This window comes from Stigmatopora argus, chromosome 3 (genome assembly GCF_051989625.1).
Source record: "Stigmatopora argus isolate UIUO_Sarg chromosome 3, RoL_Sarg_1.0, whole genome shotgun sequence".
Lineage (NCBI taxonomy): Eukaryota > Metazoa > Chordata > Actinopteri > Syngnathiformes > Syngnathidae > Stigmatopora > Stigmatopora argus.
Window position 1 is genome coordinate 23,680,461 of NC_135389.1, and position 20,700 is coordinate 23,701,160.

Sequence of the window (20,700 nt, forward strand, 5' to 3'; positions counted from 1 at the left end):
CCACTTATTGAGCAGGCCCAGTAAAACACGCCCACAGCCGTTTAAAGATTAGCAGTGTAAACGATGAAGAAACGCTATCCATTCTTTTGCCCACGACACAATATTTCCCTTAAAAATAATAGAAAGATTGCTTGTGTGAGTTGTACTGAAGGGCACCTAAATGTTATTATTCATGGTATTTATTTCAATTACTGTGTTATTATATTATCTCCGTTGACTCGGTGCCTGGGGCCCAGGTAACCGGGTTAGCAGGAAGCCTTATCTATGGTATTTATTTCAATTATTGTCTATATTATTTTCGTTGACTCCGGGGCTGGCGGCGCGGGAACACCCGCCTCACAGTTTTGAGACGGGGGGTTCAAACCCCGCTGGGTTCCGACCTTCTCGTGTGGAGTTTGCACCCGGGCCTGTGTGGTTTTACACCGGGTACTCCGTTTTCCACCCACATCCCAAAAGGTGTGCTGTCCATAGTTGGCTGGGGTAGGCTGCAGCACCCCCACCATCCTTTTGAGGATAAGCTGTACATAAAATGAACTCCAATGTCATGTCCATTCGGTCTGACCGAGCGCTACATGATTGGGACGTGAGGTACTAGCTATGGAGTTTTAATGCAAGTATCAAATTGCTAAATAAAAGTTAGCAGTGCTAACAGCAACTAAAAAGAGAGCATTTTCTCAGTTATCATGCAAATTTCAGGGTTGTATGAAAATATACCGAAGTAAATCTGCACTCAATATAAAAACTGTGATTATGATTCGACTACTATACCTGCTAAATGGCACAACATGTGGCTTTGGAGAAATAAATGCACTTTTGTAGCATAAGTATTGACATGGATGTGATTTAGTATGTGTGCTTCCACCGTAAACAGAGCCGCGTCACGCAGTGCTCTGCTTGCTAGCTTGTTAAATTGCTAACTTGCTTGCTAAGGACTCCCTCTGGCTAAGGCTACGGTGGATACCAGCCTTGGAACTTGAACAGCGAAGGTCCCCGAAAGAGCCCGAAAAAAGTAGCCGGGAGAAGCAAACCTCCTTGGGCAGATGTGGCTGTGCTACGCATTGCTAACACGCTACAAACAAAGCTAAAAGGCCGCGACCCAGTGCGCGCGGGGGCTTGTGGGAAATGCTAGTCGAAAGAGGGAAAACGTAGATGTAGTGCGCATAGAATGACGACATCCGTGAAGGGAGGAGAAAAAGTCATCGATATTAGTTTATTTATATATATTTTATTTTTAAACAATTGTTTCTGTGTATTTACTTCTTGTCTCTGTGCAATACGTGTGTCATTGTTTGTTTTTGAACGTGTTGAATGGAGTAAAGATAGATGAGACTAGATGTCTAACAGTCAGGAAAAGAGGGAGAGGGAGGGAGGGAGAGGGAGAGCGAGAGAGAGAGATTGAGAGAGAGAGAGATAGATGGCGCGGGGAGGAGGGTTGACGAAAAGAGCAAGAATGCAAAGCAAGTTAGCCAATATCCACGTCAGTTAAGTGGCGTAACACGTCTATGCTCGAAACCAGCACGGGTCTCGCGCGCATGCGCACATTCTAAAAGACGATTTGCACAACGGAGCGCCATCAAAGATGGCGGGAGCCTCCGACCCGCTGGAGGACATGCTCTTCAACCAAGTGGACGAAAAAGCGGTCAGCGACTTAGTCGGCTCTCTGGAATCGCAACTGGGAGAGGCCGAGGGCTCCACCGCCGCATCCGGAGCTCCGTCCGCTGCCGCTGCTGCCGCCGCCGGATCCGGATCCCCGTCCGCTGCCCCCGCCGCCGCCGCCACTACTCACTTCTCAGGGAAAGTGCGCGAACAAGAGCCGCAACAAGGACACCCGGGGGCGGCTTTAAAGCTCCAGCCTCCCGCCACTCACCTTCTCCCTTCCTCCACCTCGGGCGGCGGGGCGACCGGCTCGCTTCCGTTTGGGCCGGCTCCTCCGAGCTCCCGTCTGGGCGCGCCGGGAGCGCCAACTTCGGGCGGCCAACCCGCCGAAGCCAGCGGGAGAACGGCTTCGCCCGGCTCGCAAACTTTGAACGGCGCCGCCAAGTTGCTCAACTCTGCCGGCTCCACGGCGCTCATGGCCGCCGCCGCGCCGCCGGCCACCTTGCAGTCCGCCGTCCCCGCCGCCCAGAATGGCCTGGAGCCCAAAGCGGGGGTGCCCTCGCCGAGCCCCGGCAAGGTGTTAGCTCCCGGGAACTCCGTCGTCCTGGCCGGCACCCCGCCGCCGCCGTCGGCGGCCAAGCCGGCCGTCAACGGGCCAGCACAGGTTACCGTAGGACCGGCACAGGTTACCGTGGGACCGGGACAGGTTGCCGTGGGGCCGGGACAGGTTGCCGTGGGGCCGGGACAGGTAACCGTCAGACCGGCGGGCCCCGTCCAGCCGCCGAGACCCGCGCCGGCGGTCGGCCCTCGTCCCCCCTTGACCCTGCGCCCCCAGCAGCAGGCCACCATCCAGCTGCCGCCCGGATTCACCATGCCCGCAGGTGAGCCGGCGGCGCCCACCTCAGAATTGTTGTCCACTTTTCATGATTAATGTGCCACTGGGAAGTGGAAATGGTGCAAATGACTACATTTGATAGAGAATGCTATTCATCGCACCGAATCTCACGTGTTTGAATCTGGTTTGAAATGACGCTGATTTTTCTTCTCTCAGGTATGGTTCTGGTCCGCATCGAGACGGGTCAGCTGGTGATGGTGCCCCAGCACGTGCTGGCCCAAGCTCAGGCCAAGACGCAGCAGAGTCCCGCCGTCCCTCAGCGACCCACCGCCGCCGCCACCGCCGTCCGAATGGGCCCTGCCGCCGCCGCCACCACCGCCGTCCGGGTGGGCCCCGTCGCTCCGGTGAGCTCTGACGTCCCCCGCCGTTCGCCGGGGCCCCGTCTGACTTTGCGCCCGCTCCCTCTCGCTCAGGCTCCCCGCGGGTCCCCCGGCGCCATCCGCCTGGCCGCGCCCCCTCAACCCGGAACGCTCCAGTCTCCTCCCGCCTCGTCCACGCCGCTCCAGGTGTCGCTTTTTAAACCCGTCGGCGTCCCGTCCCGTCCGTCAATGATTGCCCCGGCGATATGTTTTGAACGACGGGATCAGACGGACCGACAAACGTGACATTAGCCATAAAGCTACCCCCCCCCCTACCATCGGCATTACTTTGAACGTTTTCCGGCGAGCGGGAAAGCTTTTCGGGCCTGACGGATGCCGTGCTTTCTCCATTCCAGAATCCCGTCTCGGGGCCGGCGGGCGCCGTCCCGGGGAAAACGGCGGAGGCCGTCAAGGGCGGCAGGGTGACGGTGGTGTCGCAGGTGCGTGTGTCGGGCCGGTTGTGCGCGAGCGACACTGTCGGGAAACTAGATTTTGTGATTTACCGCTCACAGGAAATGCAGGAAAATGTGAAGAAGTGCAAGAACTTCCTGTCCACGCTCATCAAGTTGGCATCCAACAACTCCCCCTCGCCCGATACCTCCAAGAACGTCAAAACGCTGGTTCAGGACCTCCTGGTAGGTCGGGTTCGGTCCGGTCTGGTCCGGTTTCGGCCAGCTAATCCACCCGAACCCCTGTCCTCTCCTTTCCAGGATGCCAAGATCGAGCCCGAGGAGTTCACCAGTCGCCTGCAGGCGGAGCTGAAGTCGTCCCCGCAGCCCTACCTCATCCCCTTCCTCAAGGTGACCACGCCCCCTTGACTCTTTGTGCCGGGCCGACCGACTCCATTATCGTTGGTTCCTATGCCATCATTTTTTGGGGGACGCTTGGTTCCTATTGCGACTACAAGAGTGCTATTTCTCCAGACATCTTTTCTCTTGTTTTGGGGGCATTCGGACGTCACTTCCTGTTCATACCTAATAGTCCCTTTTGGAATCCTTTCAGAAAAGCCTTCCCGCCTTGCGTCAGTCCTTCATCAGCAGCCAACAGTCTCTGATCACGCCCCCGGCCGTCGCCGCCGCTACCGCCACCGCCACGGCCTTCCGGCCACGCCTACCCGTCGCGAGCCCCGGCGTACGGATGAATGCGCCCCTCGCTAACGCGGTAACACAATATTTGCTTGGTATTTTTCACTCCACGAGAAATGTTGAGCAAGAGATGCCGTTGTCGTCGTTCAGGCGGTGGTTCGCGGCGGCGTGCAGACTCTTCGGCCCCCTCTGGTGGTGGGTGCCAGAACTCCGGGTGAGTGCTGCCCACTACATTTCAAATTCTTCCTTCACTCGTCTCTTTTTCAGCACCCAAAATTAGAATGTGATTAAAAAAACAAAAGTTTCAATTGTAGCCCTAAAAAAATCAAATAAACACATGTGAATGCTAAAATAGGATAGCTGAAATATGGATTTTGCAAAAAATAAATAAAAATTGAACCGCCGCAAATTCCTTCCCACACTGACGGGACCTTTTTGTGCACGCAGGGGCGACCGTGCGAGGACCGCTCGTCGCCGGTAGGAGCGCCGTGGCTTTGGCGGTTCCGTCCAATCAGAAGAAGCCGGGAGACCCGGGGGGCGGGACATTCAGGTGAGCGGCGGCGGGGGCCCCTTCCCCGGCCACCGGCCCTTCCCACGGCTTGACGCGGCTTTTGTCGCGCGCGCAGGGACGACGACGACATCAACGACGTGGCCTCCATGGCGGGCGTGAACCTGAGCGAGGAGAACGCTCGCATCCTGGCCACCGGCTCCGAGCTGGTGGGCACCAAGATCCGCTCCTGCAAGGACGAGGCCTTCTTGCCCGCCGGCCTCCTGCAACGCCGCATCGTCGACATAGGTGGCGCCGCGCTCCTTTCGACGGTCCCCAAATATGCATGGCCCACGGTCACGTTTGTATTTTGGGGCGACTTTAGCGCGACGGCTGGGCGTGAGCGAGGTCCCCCCTGAGGTGCTGAACTTGGTGTCGCACGCCACGCAGTTGCGACTGCGCTCGTTGCTGGAGAAAGTGTCGGCGCTGGCGCAGCATCGATCGGACACCCATCGGGTAAGTCGGGCAGCCGGGTAGCCCGCCAGCCGCCTCTTTGAACGCAAGGTGAACCGCGACCCGTCCCAGGACAAAGAACGGCAGGAGCCGAGCGACGACGTCCGCGCCCAGCTGCGGTTCTTCGAGCAGCTGGAACGTCTGGAGAAGCAGAGGAAGGACGAGCGCGAGAGGGAGATTCTGCTCAAGGCCGCCAAGGTCCCGCCTCGCCCGGCCCGACACCCTTAACCGGTCGCCGTGGGGCGCCGGCGCCGCAGATGCTGACCTCCTCCGTTTTGTCCGGCAGAGTCGAGCGCGGCAAGAAGATCCTGAGCAGGCTCGCCTCAAGCAGAAGGCCAAAGAGGTGGGCTACATTTAGCTAACCAGTTCCAAAAATACATACATTCTAAATCAGTCGCAAAATTCAGCTCCAAAAATGTCCTCAGGATTCGTTTATAGCGGAATGGTCAGAGTTTTTATTCAGGACCTCCAATCCGTTGGAAGCGGGAGGGTCGGCGGCGAAGGAGCGTCCAATCCCGTTTGAGATGGATTGGACGTCCGTCCGATCCCGCTTGAGATGGATTGGACGTCCGTCCGATCCCGCTTGAGATGGATTGGACGTCCGTCCAATCCGGCTTGAGATGGATTGGACGTCCGTCCGTGTCCAGTCGTGGCACGAGAATGACGGAATGAATTTTTGGGGGGACAGATGCAGCAGCAGGAGTTGGCCGTGATGCGCCAACGCGACGCCAACCTGACGGCGCTGGCCGCCATCGGGCCCCGAAAGAAACGCAAAGTGGACTCGCCGGGCGCTGCCCCCGCCTGCGCCGCGCCCGCCTGCGCCGAGGTAAGTCGCAATTGGACTCCAGTCAATTCTTGGACCTTTGAACTTGATTTCATGCTGATAAATCATTGGTCGGGAATCTTTTTGACCAAGAGAGCCACAAACAATTCATATTTTCCAATGTTATTCCTTGTCAGCCATACTACCAATCTAAAAGTCAAAATACAGACATGTAAACGAGTGCCTTTTCAATTTTTTTTTGTAATTTCTCCACTTTTAAAGTGGAATTTAAAAAAAAAAAAGATTCTTATACTGTTGCTCATCAATGAGAGGGTGCATTCCAGAGGAGTCTACTGCAAGAAAATGAAGATTAAAGCAAAAAAAATAAGGATTAAAGCCAAAAAAATGAAGGATTAAAGCCAAAAAATGAAGATTAAAGCAAAAAAAATGAAGATTAAAGCAAAAAAAAATGAAGAATGCGTTTTTCTGTCGCATTTCATTGACTTTTGAAAAAAAAAAAATGAAATAAGAACTGGCCAGGAACTCACCATTTTCGACCCGCAGGTGTCGTCGGGCGCGGCGGCGGTGTCGCCGCGCCAGCCCTGGCGCCAACGCGTCATCAGGGTCAACCTCAGGGACTTGATCGTGTGTCTGGAGCAGGAAGGCAGCACGGCGCGCTCGCTCACGCTCTACAAGGCGCTGCTCAAGTGAGGACGACGTGGATTGGCCGTCGCCATCGCCGCCGCCGCCGCGTGCCTTCCCGTTAAGGCCCGATGGCCTTTTTAGCAGCGGCCATTTGGGGAAAATGGCGAGAGACCAAAGCCGGCGGGCAATTTTTTTTTCTTCCTCCCACTTTTTCAGGTTTTTAACGCTTTAAACCTTTGGCTTGGGCCATTATTTATATGAATTATCCGCTCGATGGTGGTTTTACACTTGTTTCTACCTTCTACTCTCATGAAATAAAGACCTTTGGAAAAGAGCGACGGGCTCCGCCTCCTTTTCTTTTGCCGCATAGAAAAGAAAATGGCCGAGAAAAAAGACTCGGTGGGAACAGAGAGCCATTTAGCCACGACAGCTGCGCCCAGAACGCGCTCGTCCGACGAGGGGAAGAAGAAGAAGAAGAAAATATCAAAGACGTAGTTGTCGTGCGGAAGGAACAATGTGCTTTAAAAAAAGAGGCACAAACGGATGTTCCAAAACGCTTTAAAAATAGATCAGATGGAGGCGTCCAATCCGGCAGTACACGGTCGATTGGTCGCCGGGCTTTTTTGTTGTTGATGATGACGACAGGGCCTATGTCCGATTATTATTATTATTTGACATCGCAAAATGATCAAAGTCCAGCAGATATTTTTGTGGCGTGCCGTTGAAGAAGCTTTGTCTTTTCCGGTAAGCGCGCGTCCGTCTTCGCCAGAAGCCGGCCCGTAACTTTAGCTCGCTTGGATTTAGCAAACGTGGAATGAAATGCGCCATTCTCAACGGCACGAGTCGGCGCCGTGGTGCTTTTGAGATGCCGGACAAAGCGGCCCTTCTGCCCACAATTTTCTCTTTGTGCGAGACGGCGAGCGAGAGCGCGCCCGCCCACGGGTGGGGATGGGACACCAGGACCCACGGACACATCGCGGCAGACGAGGACGTCATGACGCCGTGCGGCCGTGGAGTCGCGCTCCTGGCCTTCCTGATGTTGACCTTTGCTCCACCAGGTGACCTCTCTCTCTCTCTCTCTCTCTCTCTCTCTCTCTCTTTCTCTCTCTTTTTTCTCTTCCCACTTTACCTTTGTAGCAGTTTCCTAACCCGCGCGTCTTGTGTATGTGTGTGCGTTTGTGTCAGGCGACGCCCTCCGCTGCTACAAGTGCTCCGACTACACGGGCCGATGCGACCGCGTCCAAGAGTGCACGTACGAGGACGCCTGCCTCACCCTGGGCGTACGAGGTCGGTGGGCCTCGCTCCTTCCGCCATTTTTCCCTCAGCTCGTATTTCCAAGCCAGCCGGGGTGGGCGTGAACGTGGCGGCGCTTTTGCTTCCAGGCGGCGAGACGCTGCGCCAGTGCATCCGCTTCACGGACTGTGACAACTCGCGCCTGTCTCAGCTGTTCCCGTGGGCCGCTCCGGCCTTTTGGTACCGCTGCTGCAACAACAACTTGTGCAACAACTCGGGCGCCGGATCCCGGTCGCCCTCGCCCTGGACGCTACTCGCCGGCCCGCTCGCCGCCTGCCTGCTCGCCGTCTGCCTGGCTCGCCCGTGACGCTCTCGAACGGGACTTTTGCTAACACGCTAATCACACGTCGACATCCCCGCTTCGGTCCGTAATACTAAAGCACGGCGTAACCCAGTACAGACGCTCCCCTACTTACGAACATTCGAGTTACGAACAACGGTACATACGCACATGTCTGCAAATTGTGTTTATGTCGAAAAATGTTGGTAAGTTGGATTTTGTATTGCGCGCCTTTTTCCGAGTAGTGCTTCTTTCCGCCGCTAATACCGACGACGCCTGGCGCTGTGAGATCTCAGCTCACCTAGCATCTACCTTCCTCTGCCCAGTTTGTTGCAGTGCGGAAGTGCGTGAACGTATCTCCAGTGCGCAAAGAACCTTTTTCATTTTTATCATTAAATATCTCGTGCATCCATTATTGAATATGGTTGGTAAAAAGCGAAAGGCTTCTATTGAGGGAGGTGCAAGGAAGAGGCAAGCCATTTCATTTGAAACCAAAGTGGCAATAATAACGTTGCTTGATGCGCGTGAGAAAGTGGTGAGCATTGCACGGGAATACAACTTGAATCATTCGACCGTCACTACCATTTCTAAACATAAAGATGGAGCAGCAGGACCCAAATATTGAACGTTCCACAAAGGTTGCAAATCAATTGAATGATGCCATACAGTGCTACTGCATCATTTATGATGAAGAAAAGAAAACTGCAATCGTCATTAGACAGCTTCTTTCGGCCACTTTCTAGTAAATCTCTTTCTGTCTAATGTACGTATAAAGTACTGTATGTATTCTCTCCATTTTATTAATTTTTTTTTTCAGTACAAACCAATGCGTGTTACTTATACAAGCCTTAAACATACAAATGCACTGATATAAACCTTCAATATACTTATATAGGCCTTAAACATAAATTATAATACAAAATATAGCACTGAATCAACTTAGGAACAAATTCAACTTATGAACAATGGCTCGGAACCTAACTCGTTCGTAAGTAGGGGAGCGTCTGTATAGGAGCGTTTGGGCCCCACGCCACCTGCCCCGGCCCTTCCCATCCCAGGCCCCGCCTTCGTCCCCCTCGTTAATTTGCCACTCCCCTTGACTCAGAATAAATTGTCAACATTTTTACCAAGTCCCCGTGCGAGCTTTTCTTGGCGGTTGTTCTTCTTGGACGCACTCTGCCTTTGCCTAAGACTAGGGTGTCCAAACTATTTCCCGAAGGGCCACAGCAAGTGTGGGTGTTTATCCAAAGGGATGCAATGCGGAGCCCTCGCCTGCCTGTCATTCAGTTTCTTTTCCCTGCCTGTTGGAACTCACACACACACACACACACAGACATTCCCCCCCCCACACACGCACACACGCACGCACGCACACACGCACACACACGCACACACACACGTGTCCTGAGAGCAAGGAAAATAGCCCCAAATGAACAGGAAGTGACCTGTCAATGTCCCATTTTTTCTTGGAAGTGACCCAAAAACAACAGGAAAAGAAAAAGAAGTTTAACCAAACATGGGAGCATTTGAGACCATATGAGACGCAGTTAACAATGTTTTGAAAATAAAACAACACGTATTCCTCTGAAAAGGGGTGGGGGGACTGGGGCGACCACTTGGAAGCGTTCAACAGCAATTCCGTTATTGCGGAGGATCGGGTTCCCGCGATGGCTCGGGTTCCCGTGGCGGCTCGCGGGCGTCGCCGCCGCCGCTGCTGCTGCGGCGGCGTCCGCCCCGACGGAGGCCGCCCCTGCCGGCCCGCACCAGCCCCCAGCCCTGCGGCGGCGCCTCCTCTTCCTGGCGCCGGCCCCGCGTCTGGTCCAGTTCTTTGGCGCTGAGCGAGGACATGCGCACGGGCAGCGTGTTTCCGAACTTGGAGTAGTCCACGCAGTAGCGACCGTCCTCCTCGCTGACGATGGAGACGAAACGGCGCCCCCACAAGATCTCGTCGGGCGTGTAGGACGTGCGCGCCTGCATGCTGATGCCCGTCGTCTCCACCACGCCTGAAATGACATAACGGTGTTTTCAAATGCGTCATGTTTTTCCCCCCCATCAAAATTCCAATTGGTGTGAAGAGGGGAAAAAATAATATTTGATCAATGGAACAGTCGTTTTTAATTTAAATACCAAATGAATTAACAAGACTTGGGTGAATTGATAGCATGTGTATTGGCGCTTTTCGGGCCTCCGTCCTTATTTGCATCTTGAAATTAATATACTGTACATAAGTCTAAAGACATTTATTTTGGGTTGGTGTACCTCCTTAAAGCCCAAACGCTTGTTGAATCAGCCGAGCACCTTAAATGAGGGCTATTTCCAATGAAAAGGGGAGACCTTCCAGGATGACGATGACCTCCACGTCGGCGGCGGCCAGCGCCCGAGCCGACAGGTCGTAGAGCGGGCTCCCTCTCTCCAGCGTGTGGCTGACGATCAACGGCGACACCAGGAAGATGCCGTTGCTCCTCAGCGGGTTCTCCACCTGGATGTCCAGCTGGCTCACCGGGACCACCTCGCCCTCCGAGGTCACCGTGCGCCGGATCACCTGCCGGAGGTCAGGTTGGGTGTTGGAAGCCGTCGGGAGAGGGCGGAGCGCGCCAGAAAAGCTAGACCCCGGCGGACCTGCAGCTGCACGGTGGCCGAGATGATCATGCTCTTGCGGAGGTCGCCCACCCGGAACATGAAGGTGGGCCGCCCGTTGCGGGGGGCCACCACGGCGTTCCTGGAGAAGATGAGCGTCTCGGCCCGCCGGTTGGCCTGCGCCGTCTTCATGAAGACGCAACCCAGCATGACGGCGTTGATGATCAGGCCCAGGATGTTCTGCACGATGAGGACCACGATGGCCGCCGGGCACTCCTCCGTCACCATGCGGCCGCCGAAACCAATGGTCACCTGCGTGACGGACATAAGCCATTTACTCGTGAGCTCCCGGGAATGTTCCCTCTCATTTTTCGTTGGTCTGGGCAGAAAGACACTTGAGCGAGAACTTCATCCAGCGTGGACGGCGGAGGGGAAGCACCTGAACTTCAATGGAGAAGAGGAAGGCGGAGGTGAAGGAGTGGATGGCGGTGACGCAGGGAGGGGGGCGGTCCTGGCGCCCGGGCTCCAGGTCTCCGTGGGCGAAGGCCAGCAGCCACCACACCATGGCGAAGAGAATCCAGGAGCACAGGAAGGCCGAGGTGAAGATCAGGAGCGAGTGCTGCCACTTCAGGTCCACCATGGTGGTGAAGACGTCCTGCAGGAAGCGGCCCTGGAGGGAGGGGAGGGGGCGTGGCCTTGTTTTTCCGCTGGCGTTTCCCCCGACGGATGCCATTCGGACCTACCTGCTCCATGATGTTCTTGTGGGCCACGTTGCAGGAACCCGTCTTGGTGATGAAGCGCGCCCGCCGGCAGCGTGGACGGTTGCGGCCGGGCCGATTGCGCTCCTCCGCCAGGCGCGTCAGGAGGAAGCCATCCGGCAGCAAACCCTTCCTGGCCAGCATGGCGACGGACCTCGTCGGGCACCGCGTCGAACGTTTGCCGTCGTTCGTCCCACCGATACGCGGCTACAATGACCCGCGCCATATCAGTGCTCGCCAAGGTCGCATTGTACAAGATAGTCATCATGCTGTGTGCGTGCACACACACTAACGGAGGCCTGATTGATTAGACGTGGCCAATAGCGAGCGTGCCCGATATGCACTCACCTGATGACCCAATTGACAATTCACCCGGACGATATTGGAAGCCGAATCTCCATCCCCATCCCCAGCATCATCAGCATCATCATTTCAATTCGGCCACTCCAAGTGAAAAGGACCATTGGGCAAGTGTGACACATCCGACGCAAGCACTTCCGCTGTTCTTTCAAAATAAAACGTTGAGAAGCAGCCTGTCGTGTTGTTTTCCTCCCGTCCTTTGACCACCGAGGAAGTCCCTAAAAGTAAAAGATCATCCCCAGTGAGCAGGAATGCATGTCGGATGGAGCGACGATTTCAGATAGGTGTGCGAGATGTGCTTTTGCTTTTGACTCATTTTGTTTGAAAGGCGTGTTCGCCTGTTTCCGGTGTTTTCGAATAGAGCGCGCCCCCTGGCTTTTGCAACTCGGCGTCGACGCGTTACAAGATGGTCGCAAAAAAAGGCAACGTTGATATTAACGGAATTGTCATCCTCCCCCTAAACCCGCTTTCAAGGTCTTTGAGACAGAGGTTTCAAACTTGCGCCCCCGAAACTATACGTAACGACGTCATCATACTCGCCCATTGAACCTCGATGTCACTTTGCCTCTACCAAGATGGCCGCTGTTCGGGCACGTCGCCTCACCGGGCCGGCCGCAAAGTGCGACGGGTGCCCGTGAAAAGTCACGTGACAGCTGGCAAGCTTTTGCTTTAGCCACTTTGAATGCTAGCAGAAAGCGAGGGGGGACGAGGTTCGGCTTCTTCTCGGTTCCGAACCACACGCGCATTCGGCGATGGATGCACCGGAACCGGCCGTCCGGCCGACGAAAGCGGAGGAATACTATATTTAAGTGAGGGGGGCATCAACGATGGACTCGTGGAGCCTCGAATCGCGAGTTAACTTCACGGAGAACTCGTAGAAAAGTCAGTTTTCCCCCCTCTTCGACTACTTTTCCGCCCACCCTCAAGCATCCTAAAAATATCAAGGAAACGAACTCGTTGGCAATAGATGTCCAATTGGTTTCAAGTAGGGGAACTGGCTCTTCAATCTTCCATTGACTGCCCAAGACGTCCAATCCATTTGGACTAGGACAGGGGTAGGGAACCTATGGCTCGGGAGCCACATGTGGCTCTTTTGATGGGTGCATCTGGCTCTTTAAAAAATAATCTTTTTTTTTCACTTTAAAAGTGGTGAAATTACAAAAAAAGAATTGAAAAGGCACTTGTTTACATGTATGTATTTTGACTTTTAAATTGGTAGTATGGCTCTCAAGGAAAAACATTAGAAAATATGAATTGTTTATGGCTCTCTTCGTCAAAAAGGTTCCCGCCCCCTGGACTAGGAGAAGGAGGAGACCAATGAATGTCGTGCCCCTCCCCGACAGGGGACTGGTCGAGCAAGGGCGATAGATCAATAAGGCCGTGACCTGAAAATGAATAACTAGCAATATTTTTACCAAAGTGATTTGGTACCATCTTGAGTTCTCGACGGATGTGTGCCTGCAGGGGGAGCTAACGACCGCTGCCAACCACGGGCGGGAGTTGAAGCGGCGCGGGGTCCAAGCCGGGATCGTGGGCCCGCCAGATGGACAACGCGGCGGATGGTCACCCGCCCATCGACGACGGCTACCCGAGGCGGCCTAAGCGAGCGCGCGGGACTCGCCCGGGGACCGGCGACTTCCTGACCGAGTCGGAGATGGACGCGCTGGCCGCGGAGCGGACGTCCGACGCCGGCTACAAACGTAAGGCTTCGGCCGGGAATCGTCGCCCCGGAGGTCGATTAATCCGGGGTGTGACGCACGCCAGTGACGGACGAGGACGTCCGCAAGATGGTGGAGCTGCGGGCCGCCAACGAGGCGCTCTTCACGGGACGCAGGAACAGCGCCAAGCCCGCCTGGAGGTCCGTCCGTGTGTTGGTTCTCTGTCCTTCTAGCCGTCTGTCTGACCGATGGAGCGACGCCTCGTTGTGGTTGCGCAGGGCCATCGTGAAGGAGATGGGCCTGAGTGGCAAAGTCACAGCCGACCAGGTGGCCAAGAAGTGGGACAACCTCAAGACCAGGTTCAAGGTGACGACTCTCTATGCGCAATGTTCCCTCTAAGCTGCGCACTACTCTCGTCTTCTCTGCGCAGCAGCAATCATATGGCGCGCAGTAAATAAAATCCATTTTTTTACTCCTTTCCCTATGATGGCGCCGTTTAAGCGGCAGCCAGTGGCAGTAGCTCTGTCCACTCTTATCTTTTTCCTGTTTTACATGAAAAATTAGAGGGAACATTGTCTATGCGTTGTCACTTATTGTTGACTGCGGGATACGTCCATTCTGTCTGGGATGCCAGAGGATTTCCAGGTCACTTCCTTTTTATTTTGGCACATTTCTGGGTCACCTCTTGTTGATTCGGGGGCCATTTCTGGATCTCGAGCCTACTTGTGTATTTGGGGATATTTATGGGGGACTTCCCCTTAACTTGGGGGATTTTTAAGACATTCCCGGGTCGCTTCCTGTATTTTTGGGGGGGCATTGCTGACGTGGCCCGCTTCTCCTTCAGGACCTGAAGTTCCCCCCTCGGGGGTTGGAGGCCCGGCCCCAGGCCGAGGACGAGTCGGCGTCGTGGCCCTGGTTCCGGCTGATGGACGACGCGTTGGAGGGTCGCTTGGCGGGAAACGCCGCCCTCTTGGCCGCCGCGCAGAGCCCCGGCGAGGCCGACAGCGAGGACGAGTCTCCCCGGCGCTCGGACGCCGTCCGGAAACCTTCCGCCCCGTCCGACGTCCCCTACAAAAGTGAGCCGCCCGCCGCCACGCCTCCTCGCGGGCGACTTCTCACGTCTGTTTCCCTCTGTCGGCGTGGCAGTGAGCGAGCGCGACACGCGGCGCCTGATCGCGCTGAGGGCCGACAACGAGGTTTTGTTCACCGGGAAGAGGAACGCCGCCAAGGCCGCTTGGAGGTAAGGCCGGCGTGATGGCCAAAGCCGGCCCCTTTGCCCGCCGCGTGACACGTTTGGGGCGTCAGGAACATCGTCCGGCAGCTTGACCTCCAGGGGAAGGTGTCGGCGTGCCAGGCGGCCAAAAAGTGGGACAACCTCAAACGAAGGTACAAGGTACGCTAACCTTTCTCCCCGTGCCAACGTCACGGCGCCCCACGTACGTACGGCGGCGATTTGAGCGGACGCGGACGTCAGAGGGGACCGCAAATTTCAGCGGCCAACTGGATACTGTTGGAATAATGATTAATACCAGTATATCATTATTAGTAATATTTAATTAAAAATTGGAAGACATCTTTCACCGTCATATCTGGTTACAACTTGCAAGGAGTATACTCGTAACGCCGCCTCGTTCCCAAGCATTCTGACGTGTAGTATATTCTTCTCTGTATTTAGTCGCGACAAACTGAAAACATTTCATGTCATCTGATTCAAAACAATTGTAAAGTACTGTATTTTCACGACTATAAGGCGCACTTAAAAGTCTTAAATTTCCTCCACAATAGACAGGGCGCCTTATAATCCAGTGTGCTTTATATATGGAAAAAATTAAAATGTGTCATTCATTGAGGGTGCGCCTTATAATGCGGTGCGCCTTATAGTCGTGAAAATACGGTAATTAAAATGCATACATCTATGATATTATCATGAAATAATTCATAGCCTTATTACTTATTAAAAATGCTTACAAAACATATAGAAACATCCCATAATAAATCCAATAGATACATTCGGACATTGAAGTCCTATTCTACCTTCCCCGGATTGCAGGATCTAAAGTACCCTCCCGCCGGCATGGAGGACTCGGCGGAGGTCGCCGCCGCGTCCTGGCCGTGGTTTCGCCCAATGAGCGACGCCCTGGAGGGACGGCTGGCGCCCGCCGGACATGACCGCGAGTACGAGCGCCGCCCACCCTCCCCCCGGGCGAACTCTTTGCCCACGAAGGCCGAGACGTGCCCACTGAAGACGGAGTGGGCGGCGCCGGAAAGAGGGCCCGCCCCACTGGAGCGGGACGGGACGCCACTGGATGGAAAGAGGGACCTTCCATAGCGGCGGGCAGGCGACGCCATCTTGTAGGCCAGGGGTCGGGAACCTTTTTGATGGAGAGAGCCATAAACAATTCATATCTTTTTAAATGTTAATCTTTGAGAGCCATGCTCCGAATTTAAAAGTCGACAAACATGAAAATGTGTGCCTTTTTTTAGTCAATTCACCACTTTTAAAGTACAAAAACTCTCTGAATTCTTTTGACAACATTGTTCCGTTGTTGCTAATCAATGAGTATCAATGAGAATGTTCATGCAGAAGATTGTAATGGAAAAAATATGATTATAAGGCGCTGTAGGTAGTGTCAACGCCATAATACCAACGTAAAGATCCTATTCCTGCGCTTTCTCACCAGCAGTTTCCATAGTTTACCTCACAGGTTAGCGGAGAGCCATATGCACCCATCAAAAGAGCCATATGTGGCTCCTGAGCCATAGGTTCCCTACCCCTGTTGTAGGCCTTTCTAGTCTGGTCAGCTCGGACGTACAATTCATCTGTCTGCTGTGGTTTTTGTACCAAATTATATTTTACAAGAAAAACATATTTTTTTTATATAGATACTAGTCTACAAGAAGGGTAGGCTATTTTCAAGCGGATGCAAAATAAATGTTCGCCGTGCTACAAGACAGAAAGCCGTCACTCGTTTGTTTTGATCGGGAAAAGTCGGAGTGTTTCCGTCAGGGCGCTTTTGTTGGAAGGACCGCATTCCGCGCTTGTGATTGGATGCCGCACAAAGAGCGGAAGTGAAGTGTACAAAGCGACGTCGGAGGAGCATCCTTGTCTCGACACGCGCTGATGTTGTGATCATTTCAATGGTCCACGAGACTTATCTCTGGATTTTAAATGGCCACTTTGGTCCTGGACAATGGAGCCTACACGGCGAAAATAGGCTATAGTTCGGAGGAAGTCCGGTAAGAGTCGCTGTTTTTGTTTGCTCTGTGTACATTCACCACATTATAACTTTGCCAAATGGCTGTTTACAACACAGAACTGAAACGACGGGTTAATAAAACAGTTGAGCTCGTTTATATTTCTAAAATGAGCACTGGCTGCCGTTTCTTTCGACTCAAATAAGGCGAACCGATGCTAATTATTGTAGTAAAATGGTCTACTTTGAGGTAAAGCTGCCTACATTTTTTTGGTGTCGCAGCATAATCGGTGTACTAGGAACCGTTGAAATGATGACAAAGGTTCCACGTTACTCGGACCTCAAGCTGCGATTAAAAACGCGCTTTTCGCTATGTTTTTGATGAGTGGATCATGGTCATAGTACACCATTGGCTGCCATTGCCACCCGATTGGTTCGTCTATCGGCGTTCACGCGTACGTAGTTCTTGACGTAGTATTTTCCTGTCCCGCCCGCCCGCCCGCCCGGCCGGCAGCGTCATCCCCAACTGTCAATTCCGCTCCAAGACGTCCCGGATGAAAACGTTCACCGCCAACCAGCTGGACGAGATCAAAGACCCGTCGGCACTCTTCTACATCCTGCCCATCCAGAAGGTGAGGGACCCACCTAAATCCTGGTCCACGCCCGGCAAGAAGCGTCTCCGACGCCGGCCTGCGTTCCTTCGCAGGGTTACCTGGTCAACTGGGACGTCCAGAGGAAGGTTTGGGACCACTTGTTCGGCAAAGAAATGTTCAAGGTGGACTTTTCCGACACGGGCGTGGTCATCAGCGAGCCCTACTTCAACTTCACGTCCATCCAGGAGTCCATGAACGAGATCTTGTTCGAGGAGTACCGCTTCCAGTCGGCCCTCAGGATCAACGGTGAGCGAGCGAGCGACCCTTCGTCCCTCCCGTCGGTCGTCCGTCCGTCACTCTCATCCTTGTCGTCTCTCAGCGGGTTCTCTGAGCGCTCGCCGATACTTCCGGGCTCAACCCTACGAGCTGTGCTGTCTGGTGGTGGACAGCGGCTTCTCCTTCACGCACATCGCCCCCTACTGCCGCAGCAGGAGAATGAAGGACGCCATCCGCAGGTCAGTCCCGTCCCGGGTGGTCGTCTCGGCGGTTGTGGCCGCGTGTCGTGACCACCTTCGCACCGTCCTTTTTAGGATCAGTGTCGGAGGGAAGCTGCTGACCAATCACCTCAAAGAAATCATCTCCTACCGGTGAGATGGTCCGCCACATTTTCCTCGTATGGGGGGGGATCCGCCGCGGCGGGATTTTTGATTTAGTGTCCAATCAGCCTGTCTTTGGAATGTGGGAGCAAACCGGAATACCCGGAGATAACCCACACGGCCCGGGGAGAAGATGCATCAAAATTCAATAGCCAAAAAATAGGACACAAAATACAGACACTCCCCTACTCACGAACATTCGAGTTACGAACAACGGTACATACAAACATGTCTGCAAATTGCGTTTATGTCGAAAAATGTTCGTAAGTACGATTTTGTATTTTTTTCCGAGTAGTGCTTCTTTCCGCCGCTAATACCGACGACGCCTGACGCTGTGACAGCTCAGCTCAACTCAACTAGCATCCACCTTCCTCTGCCCAGTTCGTTGCAATGCGGAAGTGCGCGAACGTATCTCCAGTGCGCAAAGAACATTTTTATCATTAAATATCTCGTGCATCCATTATTGAATATGGTTGGTGAAAAGCGAAAGGCTTCTATTAAGGGAGGTGCAAGGAAGAGGCAAGCCATTTCATTTGAAACCAAAGTGGCAATAATAACGAAGCTTGATGCGCGTGAGAAAGTGGTGAGCGTTGCACGTGAATACAACTTGAATGGTTCGACCGTCAGTACCATTTCTAAACATAAAGATTGAGCAGCAGGACCCAAATATTGAACGTTGCACAAAGTTTGCTAATCAATTGAATGATGCCATACAGTGCTACCGCATCATTTATGATGAAAAAAGAAGAAAACTGTGCAATCGTCGTTAGATAGCTTCTTTCGGCCACTTTCTAGTAAATCTCTCTCTCTCTCTAATGTATGTATACAGTACTGTATGTATTCTCTCCATTTTATTACATTTTTTCAGTACAAATCAATGTGTGTTACTTATACAAGCCTTAAACATACAAATGCACTTATATAAACCTTCAATATACTTATATAAGCCTTAAACATAAATTATAATACAAAATACAGCACTGAACAACTTACGAACAAATTCAACTTATGAACAATCGCTCGGAACCTAACTCGTTCGTAAGTAGGGGAGTGTCTGTATCTGCTGTGAACATTCTGACTGGACTTTTGAGTCCAAATTTTTGGCATCAAAGAAGAGCTGTTAAAAAAGTCAGTCGGCAAAATCGAGCCGCCGTGGCCAACCGATATTTCCGGTGGACCCAAGTCAAAATGGGTTCGCAGGCAACTCCACGTGATGGACGAGACTCACGTCATCAACCAGGTGAAGGAGGACGTGTGCTTCGTGTCTCAAGATTTCTACAAAGACATGGCCGTGGCGCAGTAAGCTCCGCCCGCGAGTCAACGGCGGCGGAAGATCCCGCCCACCTTCCGGCCGCCTGGTCCGTAAGACCCTTGCTCCGTCCGTCTTCCAGGCTGAAGGGTCGGGACAACACGGTGATGAGGGACTACGTCCTCCCGGATTTCGGCGCCATCAAGAAAGGCTTCTGCAAGGTGGCCCCTCCCCCGAGAACCTGCCATCCCGCCATCCCGCCGCCCGTCTTGATCCACCCTCTCGCCCTCTCTATCCAGCCGGCCGACCAGGTGGTGCTGAGCGGCAAGTACAAGACGGGCGAGCAGATCCTCAGGTTGGCCAACGAGCGCTTCGCCGTTCCCGAGATGCTCTTCCGGCCCTCCGACATCGGCATCCGGGAGATGGGTCTCCCCGAGGCCATCGTGGACTCCGTGGCTTCGCTCTCGGAAGGTCCATAACCCGCCCGCCGACCCGTAAAGCCCGGTCTGCCACCAATCCGCTTCGAGCGGAAAGGTTGGCAGAGAAGGAAGTGTTTGACCGCCAGCCTCCTGACAGATGGACTGAGCGATCCACTCATTTTGATTGACAGCAGAACTTTTCAAAGATGCTTTCGTGTGTGCGCAGACATGCAGCCTCACATGTACGGCAACATCATCCTGACCGGCGGCAACGTTTTGTTTCCGGGCTTCAGAGAACGACTGGAAGCCGAACTCCGCTCGCTGGTTCCCGCTCACGTTCCCGTCAAGGTCACGTTGCCCGAAAAGTCAGTGCTACCCAACCCCCAACACACACACAAAAGCACAATTCAGGACCGGCAAAAGAGGATCGGGGCCACTGAATAAAAATAATAATAATAAGACAGCCTAAAATTCGGACATTCTTTTCAGAACTGTCAGAAATCTAAGAGAAAAGTCAGGAAGAAAGTCCAAAAGTTTACCTAGCTTTTGCTTTCTAATCTTCCATGCTCTAGCGACTATTTTTCCAAAAGCTGCTAGCAAGCGCAAATACTTTGAGGTAAGCTAATAACAGTGGTGTGCCGTCAGAGCCTTCAAGGGCTTCTCTGCCGTCCTAAGAAATATCGAAATCATATATTATATTTTGTCCATCAATACTTATGAAATAATTCCAAATGGTCTGTTAGCTTCCTTTCATTGCTTTTCCCCCCTGTTTGCACTGCTTCCAGAGGTGTGTTTTCATATTGAAGCATTTAACCAATCACATTTCATCCATTATTTGTTGCCAGGGTCAGAAATCTGCCTCAAGGCCTTCACAATCACTTCTGCAGGCTCTGCTGCATTTAACAAGCGTCGATAAGACTGTTGCTTTAACCAATCAGAATTCGATTTGTTGTGACGTGTGGGTGGTTTATTTGTTGCTTCTTCTTTTTTTTGACAGTCCCATCACGTACGCGTGGGAAGGAGGGAAGCTGGTCGCCAACGATCCGGACTACGAAGAGATGGTGGTCACGCGAGACGACTACGAAGAGAACGGACATTTTGTTTGTGAAGAAAAGTTTGACATCTGAGTTGTTATTTTGTGGGCTAGAGTTACAAACAAGAAAAAAAACAAAACGTTTGATATTTGAACATTTTACTGTTGTGGAAAACGTTGAACATTTGTACATGAGGAAATGTCATGCATGGCCATTAAAGTCAAGGACAGCCACGGTGATAGACAGGGTCCTGTCCAGTATGTTGATTGGACTTATTTACAGGTCG

At 53.2% G+C, this 20,700-nt stretch overlaps 5 protein-coding genes across 7 annotated transcripts; 4 read left to right on the plus strand and 1 right to left on the minus strand.

The window, feature by feature from the left end:
- The first annotated feature begins 1,439 nt into the window (after positions 1 to 1,439).
- LOC144071827 (transcription initiation factor TFIID subunit 4-like) lies at positions 1,440 to 6,678 on the plus strand. Its single transcript, XM_077597256.1, has 15 exons — positions 1,440 to 2,477; positions 2,648 to 2,835; positions 2,905 to 2,997; positions 3,207 to 3,290; positions 3,363 to 3,485; positions 3,561 to 3,650; positions 3,853 to 4,011; positions 4,086 to 4,149; positions 4,383 to 4,485; positions 4,562 to 4,731; positions 4,808 to 4,938; positions 5,008 to 5,133; positions 5,222 to 5,278; positions 5,624 to 5,761; positions 6,263 to 6,678. Exons 1-15 carry the CDS (start codon positions 1,580 to 1,582, stop codon positions 6,407 to 6,409), a joined length of 2,571 nt encoding a protein of 856 aa, XP_077453382.1. The 5' UTR covers positions 1,440 to 1,579; the 3' UTR covers positions 6,410 to 6,678.
- A 515-nt stretch (positions 6,679 to 7,193) lies between these two features.
- Positions 7,194 to 9,042, plus strand: LOC144071834 (CD59 glycoprotein-like). The gene is made up of 3 exons (XM_077597268.1): positions 7,194 to 7,401; positions 7,529 to 7,630; positions 7,726 to 9,042. Exons 1-3 carry the CDS (start codon positions 7,209 to 7,211, stop codon positions 7,941 to 7,943), a joined length of 513 nt encoding a protein of 170 aa, XP_077453394.1. The 5' UTR covers positions 7,194 to 7,208; the 3' UTR covers positions 7,944 to 9,042.
- On the minus strand, positions 8,695 to 11,729 carry kcnj11l (potassium inwardly rectifying channel subfamily J member 11, like). Its single transcript, XM_077597266.1, has 6 exons — positions 11,600 to 11,729; positions 11,237 to 11,458; positions 10,933 to 11,163; positions 10,536 to 10,805; positions 10,251 to 10,458; positions 8,695 to 9,919 (listed from the first exon to the last, which is right to left on the minus strand). Exons 2-6 carry the CDS (start codon positions 11,393 to 11,395, stop codon positions 9,558 to 9,560), a joined length of 1,230 nt encoding a protein of 409 aa, XP_077453392.1. The 5' UTR covers positions 11,396 to 11,458; positions 11,600 to 11,729; the 3' UTR covers positions 8,695 to 9,557.
- A 531-nt stretch (positions 11,730 to 12,260) lies between these two features.
- LOC144071201 (uncharacterized) lies at positions 12,261 to 16,219 on the plus strand. 2 transcript variants are annotated; one of them, XM_077596091.1, is made up of 8 exons: positions 12,261 to 12,493; positions 13,076 to 13,311; positions 13,376 to 13,469; positions 13,548 to 13,635; positions 14,114 to 14,345; positions 14,416 to 14,509; positions 14,575 to 14,662; positions 15,320 to 16,219. In XM_077596091.1, the coding sequence occupies exons 2-8, from the start codon at positions 13,155 to 13,157 to the stop codon at positions 15,596 to 15,598; spliced, it is 1,032 nt and encodes a 343-aa protein (XP_077452217.1). In that variant the 5' UTR covers positions 12,261 to 12,493; positions 13,076 to 13,154; the 3' UTR covers positions 15,599 to 16,219. The 2 variants fall into 2 exon arrangements, with proteins under 2 accessions (XP_077452217.1, XP_077452216.1); XM_077596090.1 differs by having other exon boundaries at positions 13,376 to 13,635.
- A 76-nt stretch (positions 16,220 to 16,295) lies between these two features.
- On the plus strand, positions 16,296 to 20,653 carry actr6 (actin related protein 6). 2 transcript variants are annotated; one of them, XM_077596089.1, is made up of 11 exons: positions 16,296 to 16,506; positions 16,978 to 17,095; positions 17,170 to 17,238; positions 17,302 to 17,362; positions 17,436 to 17,571; positions 17,647 to 17,703; positions 18,913 to 19,011; positions 19,104 to 19,182; positions 19,261 to 19,432; positions 19,607 to 19,745; positions 20,378 to 20,653. In XM_077596089.1, exons 1-11 carry the CDS (start codon positions 16,439 to 16,441, stop codon positions 20,505 to 20,507), a joined length of 1,128 nt encoding a protein of 375 aa, XP_077452215.1. In that variant the 5' UTR covers positions 16,296 to 16,438; the 3' UTR covers positions 20,508 to 20,653. The 2 variants fall into 2 exon arrangements, with proteins under 2 accessions (XP_077452215.1, XP_077452214.1); XM_077596088.1 differs by having other exon boundaries at positions 16,299 to 16,506; positions 17,170 to 17,362.
- Positions 20,654 to 20,700: the final 47 nt, after the last annotated feature.